General features: G+C 56.1%; 1 protein-coding gene across 1 annotated transcript; it reads left to right on the forward strand.

Annotated features, from left to right (window-relative positions):
- Positions 1 to 227: 227 nt before the first annotated feature.
- On the forward strand, positions 228 to 13,458 carry Zap70 (zeta chain of T cell receptor associated protein kinase 70). The gene is made up of 12 exons (XM_076833465.2): positions 228 to 629; positions 1,173 to 1,333; positions 7,228 to 7,366; positions 7,445 to 7,532; positions 7,604 to 7,650; positions 7,852 to 7,903; positions 8,700 to 8,892; positions 9,351 to 9,557; positions 11,746 to 11,938; positions 12,023 to 12,163; positions 12,258 to 12,370; positions 13,236 to 13,458. Exons 1-12 carry the CDS (start codon positions 228 to 230, stop codon positions 13,357 to 13,359), a joined length of 1,860 nt encoding a protein of 619 aa, XP_076689580.2. The 3' UTR covers positions 13,360 to 13,458.
- The last annotated feature ends 2,068 nt before the right edge of the window (positions 13,459 to 15,526 follow it).

The raw sequence follows: 15,526 nt of genomic DNA on the forward strand, positions 1-15,526 counted from the left end.
GGGTGGTGGGGCCTGGGGACTGTAGAGGTGTCGGGTGGGTTCGGGACTCCAGATCTGTGTTCCGGGCGTCGTGGCTCCTCTCCAGTTGACTGGCACAAGGCGGGCTCTGCGCAGCGTCTCTCCGGCCTCCCCTGGGCCCGACGGAGAGGCTCATCGGTGCACCCCCCTCTGATCCACAGGGCCCGGCGAGGTGCGGGGCGCGCGGCCCGCGCAGGACGGTGGCGGCGATGCCGGACCCCGCGGCGCACCTGCCCTTCTTCTACGGCAGCATCTCGCGCGCCGAGGCGGAGGAGCACCTGAAGCTGGCGGGCATGGCTGACGGGCTGTTCCTGCTGCGCCAGTGCCTGCGCTCTCTGGGCGGCTACGTGCTGTCGCTGGTGCACGACGTGCGTTTCCACCACTTCTCCATCGAGCGCCAGCTCAACGGCACCTACGCCATCGCCGGCGGCAAGGCGCACTGCGGCCCCGCGGAGCTCTGCGAGTTCTACTCGCGCGACCCCGACGGGCTGCCCTGCAACCTGCGCAAGCCCTGCAACCGACCCGCCGGCCTGGAGCCGCAGCCCGGGGTCTTCGACTGCCTGCGCGACGCCATGGTGCGCGACTACGTGCGCCAGACCTGGAAGCTGGAGGTGAGAGCGCGGGCCGCGGGGTCGCGGGAGGAGCCGCGGTGCCCAGCCCCTGGGCAGTGCGGCGACTGGGGTCGTCTTCGCCCGCCTGCGTGATGCTGATCTGATGCGTTTGCTTTGGAAGCCGGAGGGAGGGGGCCCTGGCCAGGGGCAGTACCTAGGGGGTGGAGGTGGGCTGTCCCCCACTGCCCGAGTGCCGGAGCCAGTGATGGAAGTGTGGACCTGGAGAGGCCAGGCTTGCATTGGGGGCTTGAGAGGACGGTGGGTGGCTGGGGGTGGTCCGGCTGCTGCTGAGGCCCCAGCTGTGCGCAGCCGCCCTGCGCCAGGTGCGCAACTGCCCCCATCTTCAAGCTAAATGCGCGCTTGGGCCTAGGCTGGAAGGCAAGGCCTGGGGCTGGGTGACTCCCTGGACAGATTAGGAAGGCGACCTTGGCGCGATGGGGGTGGAGGTCTTATGGGGCCAATCGGGAGGGCCCAGGAGACGGGAGAGGGTTTCCATAGCCAGGCACTTGAGACTTACGACTTTCCTCGCCTCTCCTTCCCTAGGGCGAGGCCCTGGAACAGGCCATCATTAGCCAGGCCCCCCAGGTGGAGAAGCTCATCGCCACCACGGCCCACGAGCGGATGCCCTGGTACCACAGCAGTCTGACGCGCGAGGAGGCCGAGCGCAAACTCTACTCGGGCTCGCAGACCGACGGCAAGTTCCTGTATGTGGGGCCCGGGGTCTGGGGGCCGTGGGGGCTGGGGTTATTGACTAGCGTCCTGGGGCACCCGGGCAGATCCAACTGCGCAGGGCGGCCTCCAGGGGACTGGCCTCTGCTCACCCGCGTAAGTGGGTTGCTGTGTCCGTTTCTGGTGAGCAAAGGAACTTTTGTATGGGAAAGTAGCTGTAATGGGTAGCCAGGCCTTCAGAGTTGGCGGGCTTGGGGGTTTCTGTCACCCACTTGGCTGTGGGTTTGGGGCGTGGACCCGAATTTCTGCCTCCCTCAGTTTCCTCTCTTTCGTTTTACATTGACTGAATTCTTATTGGTGCCAGTCACTGAGGACATGGTAACAAGCCACACAGACACAAGTGCCTGTCCTCCTGGGGCAGGTAGGAAAAAAGAAAAAAAAAAAAAAAAAAAAACCTAATAAAATCTAGACTCTGCCAGATGGTGGTAGGTGCTAGGTGTGTGCAGGTGGGGAGGGACTGGAGGAGGGTTTCCCCAAGAGGTAACTTTAGAAAATTTTTCTATTTGATCTTTTTATTTTTATTTTCATTTATTTATTTATTTTTTTAGAGAGAGAGAGAGAGAATTTTTTTAATATTTATTTTTTAGTTTAGCGCGGGACACACATCTTTGTATGTAGTGCTGAGGATCGAACCCAGGCCCCACGCATGCCAGGCGAGCGCGCTACCGCTTGAGCCACATCCCCAGCCCCTATTTTATCTTTTTAGATGTACATGACAGTAGATTGTATGTTGACATATCATACACACATGGAGTACAACTTCCCATTCTGTGGTTGAACATGATGTGGAGTTTCACTAGTCCTGCGTTCATATATGAACTAGGAAAGTGACGTCCCATTCATTCTATTCTCTTTCCTGTTCCCAGCCCCTTTCCCTTCATTCTCCTTTGTCTAATCCAAAGTACTTCTATTCTTTCCTATCCCCACCCCTTATCGTGTGCTAGCCTCACATATCAGAGAAAACATTTGGCCTTTGGTTTTTCTGGGATTGGCTTATTTCACTTAGCACGATAGTCTCCAGTTCCATCCATTTGCCAGCAAATGTCATAATTTCATTCTTTTCTTGTGGCTGAGTAATATTCCATTGTGTATATGTACCACCTTTTCTTTACCAGTTCATCTGTTGAAGGGCACTTAGGTTGGTTCCATAGCTTAGCTATTGTGAATTGAGCTGCTGTAAACATTGAACTACTTCACTGTGCTATGCTGATTTTAAGTCCTCTGGTATATGCCAAGGAGTGGGATAACTGGGCCAAATGGTGGTTTCATTCCAGGTTTTCTGAGGAATCTCCATATTGCATTCCAGAGTGGTTGCAGTAATTTGCAGTCCCACCAGCAGTGTATGAGTGAACCTTTTCTCCCACATCCTCACCAATATTTATTGTTACTTGTGTTCTTGACAATTGCCATTGATAATTCTGACTGGAATGAGATGAAATCTCAGTGCAGTTTTAATTTGCAATTCTCTGATTGCTAGAGATGTTAAAACATTTTAAAAATATACTTGTTGATCGATCGTGTTTCTTCTTCTGTGAAGTGTCTGTTCAGTTCCTTAGCCCATTTGTTGATTTGGTTATTTGTTTTTTTGGCGTTCAGTTTTTTGAGTTCTTTATATAGTCTGGAGATTAATGCTCTATCTGAGATGCAGGTGCCAAAGATTTTCACCCATGCGGTAGGCTCTCTCCTCATGTTCTTGATTGTTTTCCAAAAAGTGACTGTGAGTAAAGCACTGAAGGAGGAGAGGAGGGACCCCTGAAGGTCTAGGGGTGTAGCTCAGTGGTAGAGCGCGTGCCTAGCACCCCAAAAACAAAACAACAAAATCCAAACCAAACCAGAAGACAGGAAGAGACTGAGCCGCTTTAGGTGAAGGTGCTCCTGGCAAGCAGGATGTCGGGGGCAGAGATCGGAGGCAAGGATTTATTTGGCATGTTCTGGAAACATGGAGGGGGCCAGCGTGCAGAGCCCAGTGAGGGAGAGAGTGGTAGGAGGTAGGTGGCTCTGGCTTTTCCCCAGTGAGGGCTTGCTCTCTCCAACTGTCCAGTAGGGGACAGCAGAACCCACCCCAAGGATGTGTTATAGAAGTTCACAAATTAATATGCATCAAGCAATAGTGTGGTACCAGGCAGATGGGAAAATGCACTCCTGTCAGCTCACGGTGTGTGCGTGTGTGCGTGCGTGTGTGTGTGTGTGTGTGTGTGTGTGTGTGTATGTGTATGTGTGTGTCTCAGGCCCAGCTGAGGCAGCGTGGCTGCTTGTGGTCATGAAAGATTCTCTAATGCTCTTAAAATCCTCTGATTCGAAAGCCCGGCCGGAGCTGCCACTTTCTGGCTTGGATGTGAATTCTGTTGTGTTAACAGATGTTATCCAGATGAGAGCTGAGGTCTCTCAGGCCTCGAGATACAGAGAAACTGCCCCTCTCCTATGACCCCAGGAAGTCCAGGGTCCTCCCCCAAATCCATGGGGGTCAGTTCCCAGGGCTTCCCTTCTGGTACTTCTTGATTTGAATACCTACCCAGAGGAATTCCCGCTGTCACCCGCTTCCCCTAGGGCTGATCCCTCTTCTGGGACCTGTCTTCTTGGAGGAACTGACCTCCTTCCTCAATTTTTCCTGCCCATGTGAGGCCTATGCAGCTTGTCAGCACATCTCCCAAAAGATAAGTCCCCTCCCCAAGATTCCGCTGGCAGCTGATGAAATAATATTTTTTTTTTACCCTAACTCATAGATTTAGGCTGCACAATGGAGTGACATTTCCAAGGATTTTGAGGGAGCCCTTCATTGATTGCTGTTTAGAGATGACACTGAACCGCAAAGACAGCTTTTCAATAACTTTTGAGTTAGGGCTGTTTTCTCCAAGGGAAAACCTTTGCATTTGTATCAGTTAGCTTTTGCTGTGTAACAAACTTCCCCATGACTTATTGGCTCAGAGCAACACGCAGTTTATTAGTTCTCACAATTCTGTAAGCAAGCTGAGCAGTTCTTGTTTGGGTTGGGACTGAATACGTTGGGATGGCCATGCTCAGTGATCGGGATGAGGGATGAGCTGGCTGTGGAGCCTCATTGTCCACTGGGCTAGCCTGGGCTCATACACATGGTGCAGGTTGTAGGTTTCTCAAGAATAGCCAGATGGGCAAGTTCCAAGACGCAGTGCTTTTCAGACCTCTGCTACTGATGTCCTCTTGACTGAAGTAGGTCACATGTCCAAAACCAAAGTCACCTTGGAGGAGGGACTACTCAAGGGAGAGGGGTGAAGATGGCGAGTTTTGTAGCCTATCAATCAGAAGATTGGAGCAAGGGTGTCGGAGACCAGCTCCAAAAGGGGGTCTCAGGAGACGAACGGATGGTGAGGAGTCGGCGAAAGAGGGGTGGAGAAACAACACAGACACCAAAGTGCAGGTGTTGATCCCAATCTTTACTTGTGAAGTTGATCATATATACTTTTCATTTTGGCAGGCTCACAGTACTTTGTGGTTACAAAACAGGAATCATTATTCAAAGAAACAAAATATTACCTAGCTACAATCAGAATAGAAGAATGTATCTTGCCTTATGCATAAGCAAACATTTGTACTTTCAGTTTGTGTTTTGCTTTGAGCTGTTTCTGTTTAGTTAACTTTTAATAATAGTTACAAATGTCCCAAACTATTGGCCTATACCTTGGCTATTCTTTCTTGACTTACTGACTGGAACTGGTGCCATGGTTATGGCAAGTAGTTGACTTGTTATTAATTTTAATCAAACAAGAGTAAGAGCACAAACCATTGTGCACAGGAACAAGAACAATTGCCCAGTACTAAGCACTAATCTGTCTTCTTAACATTAATTTTTCTTCTCTAGATTTTAATTTAATTTCTCAAAAACTTCCTTGACAGGAATACAGGGAGTTTTTCATTAGACATTAACAATTTACACTCCACAGCTGAATCATTGCATTTAGAGCAAACAGATCTATTCTTTAGAAGTAGTTGCATTAATTGGGAAAGTCATGTTTTTTCCTTCATACTTAATGGTCATATGAGAAGTCACAACTAGACTTATTAAAGGAATACAAAAACAAACCCGCCCATTCCCAGAAACATACTGCGCTCCTCCAGAGGATGGATGCCTTGCGCCATCCACCTCAGTAGGGCCTTGCCATTGCCTGAGTCAGGGGAGGGGCGCAGCACAAGGGGGTCGTGATGAAGGCGTGGACATCTTGAGCGCGGGCCAGCACTGGGGCCAGCTTTCTTTCTGTTTGGACGGTGGACAGCAGGACCTCCACTTGGGGTGTCTGGAGGGCTCCACCTCCTCATGCATGGGGATGCTGGGCCACGTGTCACATCTCCTTGACCAGATGCTGCACCCCCGACTGCAGCTGTGATGCTCAGATGCCACCTGCCCCGCCTGCTCACGAGCCCGGCACCTGCTGGGGGTCCCTCAGCTCTCTCTGTTACTGCAGCGCTTTCTTTCCTCCTTCTCTGCTTCTCCTTCATCAAATATGAATTCCTCTTTCCCTGCTCTTGTGGCTTACGTGTCTTCCTCTGGCTTCAAGTCCCCAGTGCGACTTTTCATCTCTGCCTTGCTCTTCCCTTCTCCTCCCCGCCTCCCGTCCTCTGAGCCTTGCTATCTCGCACTCACCCCCCCATCCATGGAAGGATCCGCCCCTCCCATGGTTTAAGTGTCCCCACGTTCCCGGGGCAGGAGGAGCAGGAGGGACCCCGAGCCCCCAGGCTGGGTTTAGCATCAGCAGTGACGTGGCTTTGACCTGTTTGTGGCTTCAGCTTCCACATTCCAGCCTCTTTGACCAAGGAAAAGTGGGCCAACAGCAGCCCTGGCTGGCTTGGAGTTGACCAGCCAATAGGGAGGCGAGGACCTTAGGAAACCCAGGGCCAGTGGCTCTGAGCAGCTGTCGGCACTGTCAGGAGGCACAAAGGACCAGCGCTGGCAGGGGGAGTGACAGCTGGGGGAGCCTGGATCTGGGCACGGCCAGTGGGGATGGGAAACAGCTGGAAAAGTGTCATGGGGAGTGCCTCATTCTAGGGACTGTCAAGAGAGCAGGGAAGGTGACGGGGAGCCAGACTCCTGGAGAGCTGGCCAAGGCAGGCTTTGGACAGAAACCAGTCCCTGAGGCTGAGAACTGCGCAGGCAGCCTGTAGAGAGTGGGGGCTGGAGGTCAAGGTTGCTGCGCCAGAGCCCCATGGGAGGCAGGGCAAGAGGGACATCCCCAGGAATCCCAGGGCGGGTGGGGGACAAGCCTGCAGCTGGCTGGTTCTGGGACAGGGATTCAGAGTGTGGTAAAAGACACCTGCCCCTCGGGCCTAGAATGATGACCGGGCCACCGGGAGCTTGTCACAGTGGCCCTGCCTGTATGATCTGGGTAGAAATGACTTCCACATCTCCCCAAGAGACTGGTTTTAAGTCTGCCTGCTGCAGGCTGAGTGTCCCCTGGGAGGTGGCTTTGCGTCTGCCATAGATGGCCAACTGTCCATTGGTACGCGTCTCAGTGAACCTCCCTGATGGCTGGGTGCGGTAGGTAGAGGACCAGGTGGTCCCCCAGATGCGCACCCCGCGGCTGAGCATCCAGTCATGGGTGGCTGAGTGTCCGCCATGGGTGGTCAGTATCCCCCGTGAATGGCCACACGTCCGCCCCTGGACAGCCGTGCGTTGCCCTGCAGACCCAGCCGCTGTCCTCCCAACTGCCTTTCCCTACAGCCTGTCAGTCACCAGAAGGCGCAGAGGCCGAGGGAGGCCCAGCCTTGTCTTCCCCAGCCTCTGCCACTTCTCCAAGTGGCTCCAGGGTATGGAGCCCGTAGGGTGGTGTGTGGGGACCAGAGGCACAGTGGGGGTCTCCCAGGTGACGGTAGGTGACATCCGTCCCCGCCACCCCTCCAGGCTGAGGCCCCGGAAGGAGCAGGGCACATATGCTCTGTCCCTCATCTACGGGAAGACGGTGTACCACTACCTGATCAGCCAGGACAAGGCCGGCAAGTACTGCATCCCCGAGGGCACCAAGTTCGACACGCTGTGGCAGGTAGGACCCTGTTCTGGGGGGACGCCATGGCGCTCGGCTCCCTGGCAGGAGGGCCCTGCCTGATGCCTGCTCCCGCAGTTGGTAGAGTACCTGAAGCTGAAGGCCGACGGCCTCATCTACTGCCTGAAGGAGGCCTGTCCCAACACCAGCGCCAGCGCAGCGGCAGGTGAGTGGCACCCGGGGCTGGGGGGGGCACGAGGCCCCACCCCTCCCTCACTGTCTCTTCTGCTCCTTCAGGGGCTGCTGCACCCACTCTCCCAGCCCACCCGTCCACATTCACGCAGGTGAGTCAGCTGGGTCCTGGGGCTGGGGACTCAGCACTGGGCGGGCGGGCTCCGGGGCCAGCGGGTGTGGAGAGGGGTTGCCACGCAGGGGTCTCCCCAGCACCATTCCTGGGGAGTCCTCAGCAGGTTTGGGCCTCAGGAGAGGGGCCAGGCACCCCTGGCTTGGGCCCCACTGACTGCTGCTGACTCTGTGATCTCTAGGCTCAGAGACGGGTGGACACCCTCAACTCCGATGGATACACCCCTGAGCCAGGTGAGCTGGCAGAGGTGGAGGTGTGGGCTGTGGCCTCAGCAGGGGAGGACGAGGCCAGCCTGTGGCCCTTGCTCATGCCCACCACACCTGCCCACGCGCCTGTGTGTCCCAGTGCGTGCCAACCCAGAGGACAAACCCTGGCCACCTGGGGACTCCCTGTGGGCAGACCCGCGTTTTTGGAGTGCTTACCATGCGCCGGGTGCCTGTCGCATTCCCTGGTTGCGGTGTGAGAGTTCCTTGAATCCCCCAAGGGCCATGGGAAGTGGTCCTGGTGCTCGGCAGAGGGGAAGGGGCAGGCAGGCGGCCAGGGCTTGAAACCAGGCAGAGCCGACTCCTGGGTGCTGTCTCAGGTGCTCCCAAGTTCCACGTGTGGGTGCACACCAGTGCACATGGGTGCATGTGGGTCTGTGTTCCGTGGGTGTGCACACGGGCACTCTCCTCCAGAGGCCTCAGTTGGGAGGTACATACCTGGACACGGGCAGGCCCAGCACAGGTGTGTATGCATGAACACACACACGTGCACACTCCAGCTTGCACCCCCTGGGGACATGTGGCTACCCCTGCACATGCCTCCCGAGTCTCTTCCACATGGCTTCACGGGGCACCCTCAGATGTGACAGGAGCGTGTGTGCAAGTGACACTCATAAGCACACACCTCTTCATGTGCATCTGCATCCTGCACGCGCCGGGCCGTGTGTGTCCAGGGCACCTGCCTCGTGGGGCTGAGGCTGCCCCGCCCTCCCCACCCTGCCCCCTCTCTGCCTCTGACCTGGGAGCACCCTGTGTGTGTGCCCAGCGCGCCTGGCGTCCTCAGACAAGCAGCGGCCGATGCCCATGGACACAAGTGTGTACGAGAGCCCCTACAGCGACCCCGAGGAGCTCAAGGACAAGAAGCTCTTCCTGAAGCGTGAGAACCTCCTCGTGGCCGACATTGAACTTGGCTGTGGCAACTTTGGCTCAGTGCGCCAAGGCGTCTACCGCATGCGCAAGTATGGCCATGCTTGATGTCCCCTCAGGGACATCACTGTGCTGGGGACAGCGGGAGCAGACTCGGGGACGGGGTGGGGGGTGCTGCTTGCTGGAGGAGTCCCTGGAAAGCTCAGGATCCTGACAGGCAACGAAGGTCACGGGCCAGGGAGAGCGTGGGCCAAGCTGTGTTGCCCCAGAGGCCTCGGGGCGTCCCAGGGGAGCTGCAGAGAGGCGCCCATGTCCCCCCTTGCACTGACAGGGGAGGGGTGGGGGCTGGGTGGCTCTTTCCAGCCACGGGCAGCCCCCAGTGGGACTCTGGGCTGTATGCTCTGGGGGGCAGATGCTCCCCGCAGCTGGAGAGAGAGTGCCTTGGTGACGGAACGTCCACTGCACGTGGGGGGCGGGAGTGGGAGAGGGACAGGAGGGCAGGACGTGGCTGACCCAGGCATGCGCCCCCCATCGCCTGCGCCCCGGGCAGGAAGCAGATCGACGTGGCCATCAAGGTGCTGAAGCAGAGCACGGAGAAGGCGGACAAGGACGAGATGATGCGGGAGGCGCAGATCATGCACCAGCTGGACAACCCCTACATCGTGCGGCTCATCGGCGTGTGCCAGGCCGAGGCGCTCATGCTGGTCATGGAGATGGCCGGCGGCGGGCCCCTGCACAAGTTCCTCGTCGGGAAGAAGTGAGTGGGTCCCTGCACCCGCGGGCCACCCAGGCTGGGGCCCCATCCCGTCCACCCTCCCAGGGCCACCCAGGAGAGGGTCACCACACTGACACGGGGGAACGTGGGCAGGCCAGCGCACACCAGCCTGGTCATGCACGCCCACCCCGACACCCACACTCACGCCACCAGCCCAGCTGCGAGTCCTCAGCGCCTCCAGGTGCACCTCGGTGGCATCAGGGCCGGCCCACAGGGCTCTTCCAGGATTAGCGGGTCAGTACTTTCAGAGTGACCAGACGGCATCGGCACGGAAGCTGTGTAAACACCAGCCCATCCAGCTGCCCAGGTTCTCTGGGTCAGATTCATGGGCTGTGGAACTGCCGATCGTCGATTATCTATAATTGAAAGCAGCAAAGGGCAGCCGCAGCTTTTTGTACTGTGTGGTTTTACATTTTTATTTTGGTTTTGGGTACTGGGGATTGAACCCGGGGATGCTTAACCATGGAGCCACATCCCCAGCTCCCCTTTTTAAGTTCTTGATTTTTTAAAAATATTACTTTAGTGGTCAATGAACCTTTTATTTATTTATATGGGGTGCTGAGAACCAAACCCAGGGTCTCACACGTGCTAGGCAAGCGCTCTACCTCTGAACTACAACTTCAGCCTCCTCCCCCCTTTATTTTGAGACAGGTTCTTGCTGAGTTGCTTAGGGCCTCGCTAAGTTGCTGAGGCTGGCCTCAAACTTGCGGTCCTCTTGCCTCATCCTCCCAAGCTGCTGGGATTATAGGCGTGCACCACCGTGCCCAGCAGTTTTATATTTTTAAAGAATATAAAAAACAGGGCTGGGGCTGGGGCTCAGCAGTAGAGCGCTCACTTAGCATGTGCAAGCCCTGGGTTCGATCCTCAGCACCACATAAATAAAATAAAGGTATTGTGTCCAACTACAATTGAAAAAATATAATATTAAAAAAAGAATATAAAAAACAAAGTGGACGTGACAGAGACCATATGCAGCTGACAAAAGCGAAACTATTTGCTCTCTGGCCCTCTACTGAAAACTTCTGTCATTTCGTTTGTGATCTTCATGCCCACACTCATGGCCACAGACCCGCATGTGCAGGCCCACTGGGAACATTTTTGCTAATCCCTTCTCATGAGCACACATGCCTTCACCCTGTGTCCCCAGGCACATAGTTGGTCATTGAACAAGTGTTTGTTGGACAGGTTTTGGTGACAGGAACTATTATAAGCACCTGGGGTCATCAGCAATAGAAGCAGTAAAGCCCCCTGCCCTGTATTCTGGTTGGAGAAGAGAGCAATGAGTAATAGTCAGGAGAAAATACTGAGGATTTTAGAAGATTGATTCTGCAGGAGCAAGGAGCTGAGCAGGTCAAGAGGGTTGGGTGTCTGGGTGGAAGATGAGTTTTGAGTAAACTGAGGGTGGTTGGCAAGCACAGATCTGCAGAAGAGCATTCCAGACAGAAAGCACAACCTGTGCAAAGGACCTGAGGTGAGCTGAGCCTGGTATGGTGGAGGATCAGTCAGGAGGGAGCTGATGTGGGCTCAGCAGTGGTGGGCAGAACCATGTGGGCTGTGAGGAGTTCTTGGACCTGGTGGGAGCCCTGGGAGGCTGTGAGCTGAGGAACACCAGGGCCTGAGGTGCAGGGAGGTCAAGCCTTGGGAGACAGCAAGGAGGGAGCACTGAGGCCTGGGCAGAGTGCTGTTCCCCCAGGTGAGTGATGCTGGGGCCTGGATCAGGGGGCAGAAGCAGAGGCAGAGAGAAGTGGGAGATTCTGGAGAAACTCTGAAGACAGGTGGATGTGGAGGAGGAGGAGCTGGGGGCAGAAACAGGACAGAGCTGCAGGGAAGATGGGTGGGGAGGCCCTGCCTGTGTGCGCCCAAGCACAGGAGCTCATCTTTGGCTGTATTATCTTTGAGATGCCCATGAGATGCCCCCATGGGCACATGGCCTAGGCTTGAGGGTTGTCACATATGGGTGATACTTATAGCCTCCAGAATGGAACAGGGTTTTGTCTGTTTTGCTGCCAGCTGTGTCCCCAGCCCATACCTGGCACACAGCAGGTGCTCAATAAGTGCCTGTTGAACACAGGGTACTCCAGCCCCTACTCAGCTGGGTCAGACGTGGGCTCTGCCTCCTGGGAACTTGGTCTGTCCCCTCCCAGCTGACCCGCTTTGCCTGGCACCCCAGGGAGGAGATCCCCGTCAGCAACGTGGCGGAGCTGCTGCACCAGGTGTCCATGGGGATGAAGTATCTGGAAGAGAAGAACTTCGTGCACCGCGACCTGGCGGCGCGCAACGTCCTGCTGGTCAACCGGCACTATGCCAAGATCAGCGACTTCGGCCTCTCCAAGGCCCTGGGGGCGGATGACAGCTACTACACCGTGAGCCCCTGCCCCACGGTCCCAGGTGGGTGGGCTGGCGGAGGGTCCCCGCGCCCTGTCCTAGCGCAGTCTCCCCCTTGCCAGGCGCGCTCAGCGGGGAAGTGGCCGCTCAAGTGGTACGCGCCCGAGTGCATCAACTTCCGCAAGTTCTCCAGCCGCAGCGACGTCTGGAGCTACGGGGTCACCATGTGGGAGGCCTTCTCCTACGGCCAGAAGCCCTACAAGGCAGGCTGGGCAGGGGCGGAGGGGGGCGGGCGGGGAGGGTCGGGATGAAGAGGCGCTGGTCACTCACCTGTGCCCTCCGCCCTGGCTGGCGCAGAAGATGAAGGGCCCCGAGGTCCTGGACTTCATCAAGCAGGGCAAGCGGATGGAGTGTCCCCCCGAGTGTCCGCCCGAAATGTACGCACTCATGAGCGACTGCTGGATCTACAAGTGAGTGCCGGGGGCTGGGAGGGCACCTGCGGACGGGGACCTGGCTGGACCACTCCCTGGGCCTGGGCGGGAGGTCCTGGGCCAATCAGTTAGTGTCACCTCAACTCCACCCAAAGACCCTTCCCGGGCGACACCCTTTCCCACACTCAGCGCCTTGGGTCCCCTGCGCCTATGCACCGCTCTCCATAGCGCTGGCCCTACCAGCCACCACCTACCACCTAGGCCATACCCAGGGACCCAAACACTCAGCATTGTCACCCCCCATACGGAACATTCCAACTCCCCATCAGACAACAGCTAACACCCAAACTAGCTGACACCCTGCGCTCGTCGTGCAACACGGGGACGATGGGACAGTTGATACCCCGCTGCCCACACTTGTGACATTCACTCTGGCACACTCACGGTGTCCAACAGACCCGAGAGGCTTGGTCCACCCCTGCCCCCTCGTGCATTAACTCAGCCTCCATCAGGAGGCCCCCAGGTCCCCAGGCCCCGTGCATGGACAGCGGGGAGGCCAGCCCTGTGGACTCACCACAGACCCCCGGCCTAGCTCACCAGTGGCCCCGCCCTCTGCAGCCCTGTACTTCTGCATCCAGTCCCCCGCTCCCCTTGGTGCTCCGACATCCCTCAGCCCAGTTCCTGGCCAGCTCAGCACATGGTGCCCATGGCCTGGCTCTGCAGCTCTCCTTCCAGGAGACATTTGGGTGACACATAAATTCCAGTTCTCTGGCCCCTGAGACCCACTTCCAATAGCCCCACTCATTTTTGGAGCCCTGAGGCCCGCCACAGCCAGCCCCAGGTGGGACCACCGTCCACCTGGAGTGGGGCTGAGTGTGGCCTGGATCTCCCCTGTGGCCCGCAGGTGGGAGGACCGTCCCAACTTCCAGATGGTGGAGCAGCGCATGCGAACCTACTACTATAGCTTGGCCAGCAAGGCCGAGGAGCCTGGGCAGAGTGGACAAGGGGTGGAGGCTCCGTGTGCCTGAGCCAGCCCAGCCCAGCCTGTGGACCCCACCCCAGCTACCCGCCTCTGCCCTCAGCCATCCTAGGACCTGCAGGGTGCTGGGGCCAGCTCAGGTCCTCTCCCCTGACCAGCACGGCTGTGCCAAGGAACACCGGGCCTCAGACCCCCTCAAATTTCCCACCCGGTCCCTGCCCTGTTGGGCCAGGGGAGGAGGGGAGCCTGGGAGGGGGGTATGCAGCCTGGTCCTGGGCTGAGGAGCCACCTCACTGGGGGGGCCGCCCTCGGGACCCTGAAGGGGGAAGGCTAGAGGCCTTCGGTGGCTGGACTGTAATCACTGGAATAAACTCCTTTTTCCTTTTGCTCCAGTACCTTCATCTTTCCTGGGGGGAGGCCAGGAGACTGGAGAGGTTGTGGGTCATTGGAGGGAGTTAAGAAGTGTCCCAAAGCCAGGCCTGCGAGGGACCCAAGGAAGACGGGGCTGGTTTCCCATTTCTGCCCTTAGAGCATCCTCACCGAGGCATGGGCTGGGGCAGAGTGGACAGGCAGAGCCACGTGGGGTGGGGCCCTCCCTGGATTGGCAGCAGGCGGTGGGCAGGCTCCCTGGCTGTGGACATCCCATCACCTGGAGGGATTTCAACAAATACCACCTCGCCCCAACCACTGTGGATAGGGTGCGTCTCCTGTCTCCTTGGGCGGTTCTGGCACCAACCCTGTGCCCTGGCTCCCACCTCCCTCCCTGGACCCAGGCAGCCACAGCTGGGGTCTTGCCCACCTGGTGCCCCTATGCCAGCTCAGCCCTGCCCCCTTTGCATTTCTTCTCTGGATGTGTCCCCAGCTGCTATTGGCTCCCCCAACAGCTCCCAGCCAGGGCCTCATTTCCTCTGCCCGGGTGCTTGGTTCAGGGGAGGGTAGGTGCCCGCTCGGAGCCAATGAGAGGCCAGGAGATTTGCTGGGGATTATGGGAGGCAAGCTTCTTTTTACTCATTGCCTGGAGCCAGGCCATCTGGACGGCTTGTAGCCATTTTAAGGGACCATGGGCTGGGCCCTAGTTGTTGTGTGGAGCTCGAGCCCAGGTGGTGGGCTGACATCGGAGTACATGGTCGAACCAGGACACTGGCTCTGAGTGCTGTGAACTCTGTGCAGACCTTCTTCTGATCCCACCATTTACTGTTGAGTTTGAATACTTTAAATGTAAGCTTTAATGAACATATTTTATTACCTATCCTTTAATGAACTTTGTCATGATAGTTAATTTAGACAACCCCATTAATATCACCAGTCAGACCCTGCTGGCTCAGCTCTGTGCTTTGGTTTTGAGAGTAGGTTTGTATTGGTGGGGATTGTTTGGGGGTCTCTAGCTCCTAGCAGACAGTAGATAGATTAGATTCAAAACAGGTGACAGTGCAGTATTTATAAAGATACGGAACTTGAATTTTTTGATTAAATTTTTGTGTTTAAAATTTAAAACTGCAGGGTCTTGAAACTAATGACAGTGTTTTTTTTTTTTTATAAATACATATTTATAATGAACTGTATCATTGAATTTGAATACTAAAGTGCAAACATTGTTTTTAATTTTTTAAAAACTGATGAATAAATCAAGAAAACTTACGTCCGCGGTGTAACTTAGTGGCTTTGTAAATTTTGCAATTTGCAGATTATTTTCAGTTTTATTAAAATTTACTTGTTACTGAACAATGATGTTGCTACATAAAATATTACAGACAATAAATACATTTTTATTTTGTTTTATGATTATCATTATTATTTGTTTTATTTCGTGATTATTGCTGAAAACAAAAATTTTTTAATAGGAAGGAGGTGTTATAGAATAATCTACTCGGTGTGAAATACACAGGGAACGCTAATTGGTTAAATGGTGAATAACCGATGAGAGGCGCAGTTCCACCAGCGCACCACCGGGTGGCACTGTTCCACAGCTAAGCCGGCTAGGCTGCTTGCGCGCCGCCCTCACCTCCGGCGCTACCCACACTTTCCCGATGCTGAGGCCGCTCTGGGAGGACCCTCCCTGTCGCCACCGGCTCCCAGGGCCCACTTCTTCCCTGTTCTCTTTCCCATCCAGGGCTCTGAGCTGCTCCCGCCTCAGGCTGCTTCTCTGGGTGTCACCCCGCCCCCATGCAGTGCTGCCGCTGCCTGCTGTCCCCAGCCCTCGCCTTGGATGCTCCAGG

The sequence above is a fragment of the Callospermophilus lateralis genome, chromosome 14 (assembly GCF_048772815.1).
Source record: "Callospermophilus lateralis isolate mCalLat2 chromosome 14, mCalLat2.hap1, whole genome shotgun sequence".
Taxonomy (NCBI): domain Eukaryota; kingdom Metazoa; phylum Chordata; class Mammalia; order Rodentia; family Sciuridae; genus Callospermophilus; species Callospermophilus lateralis.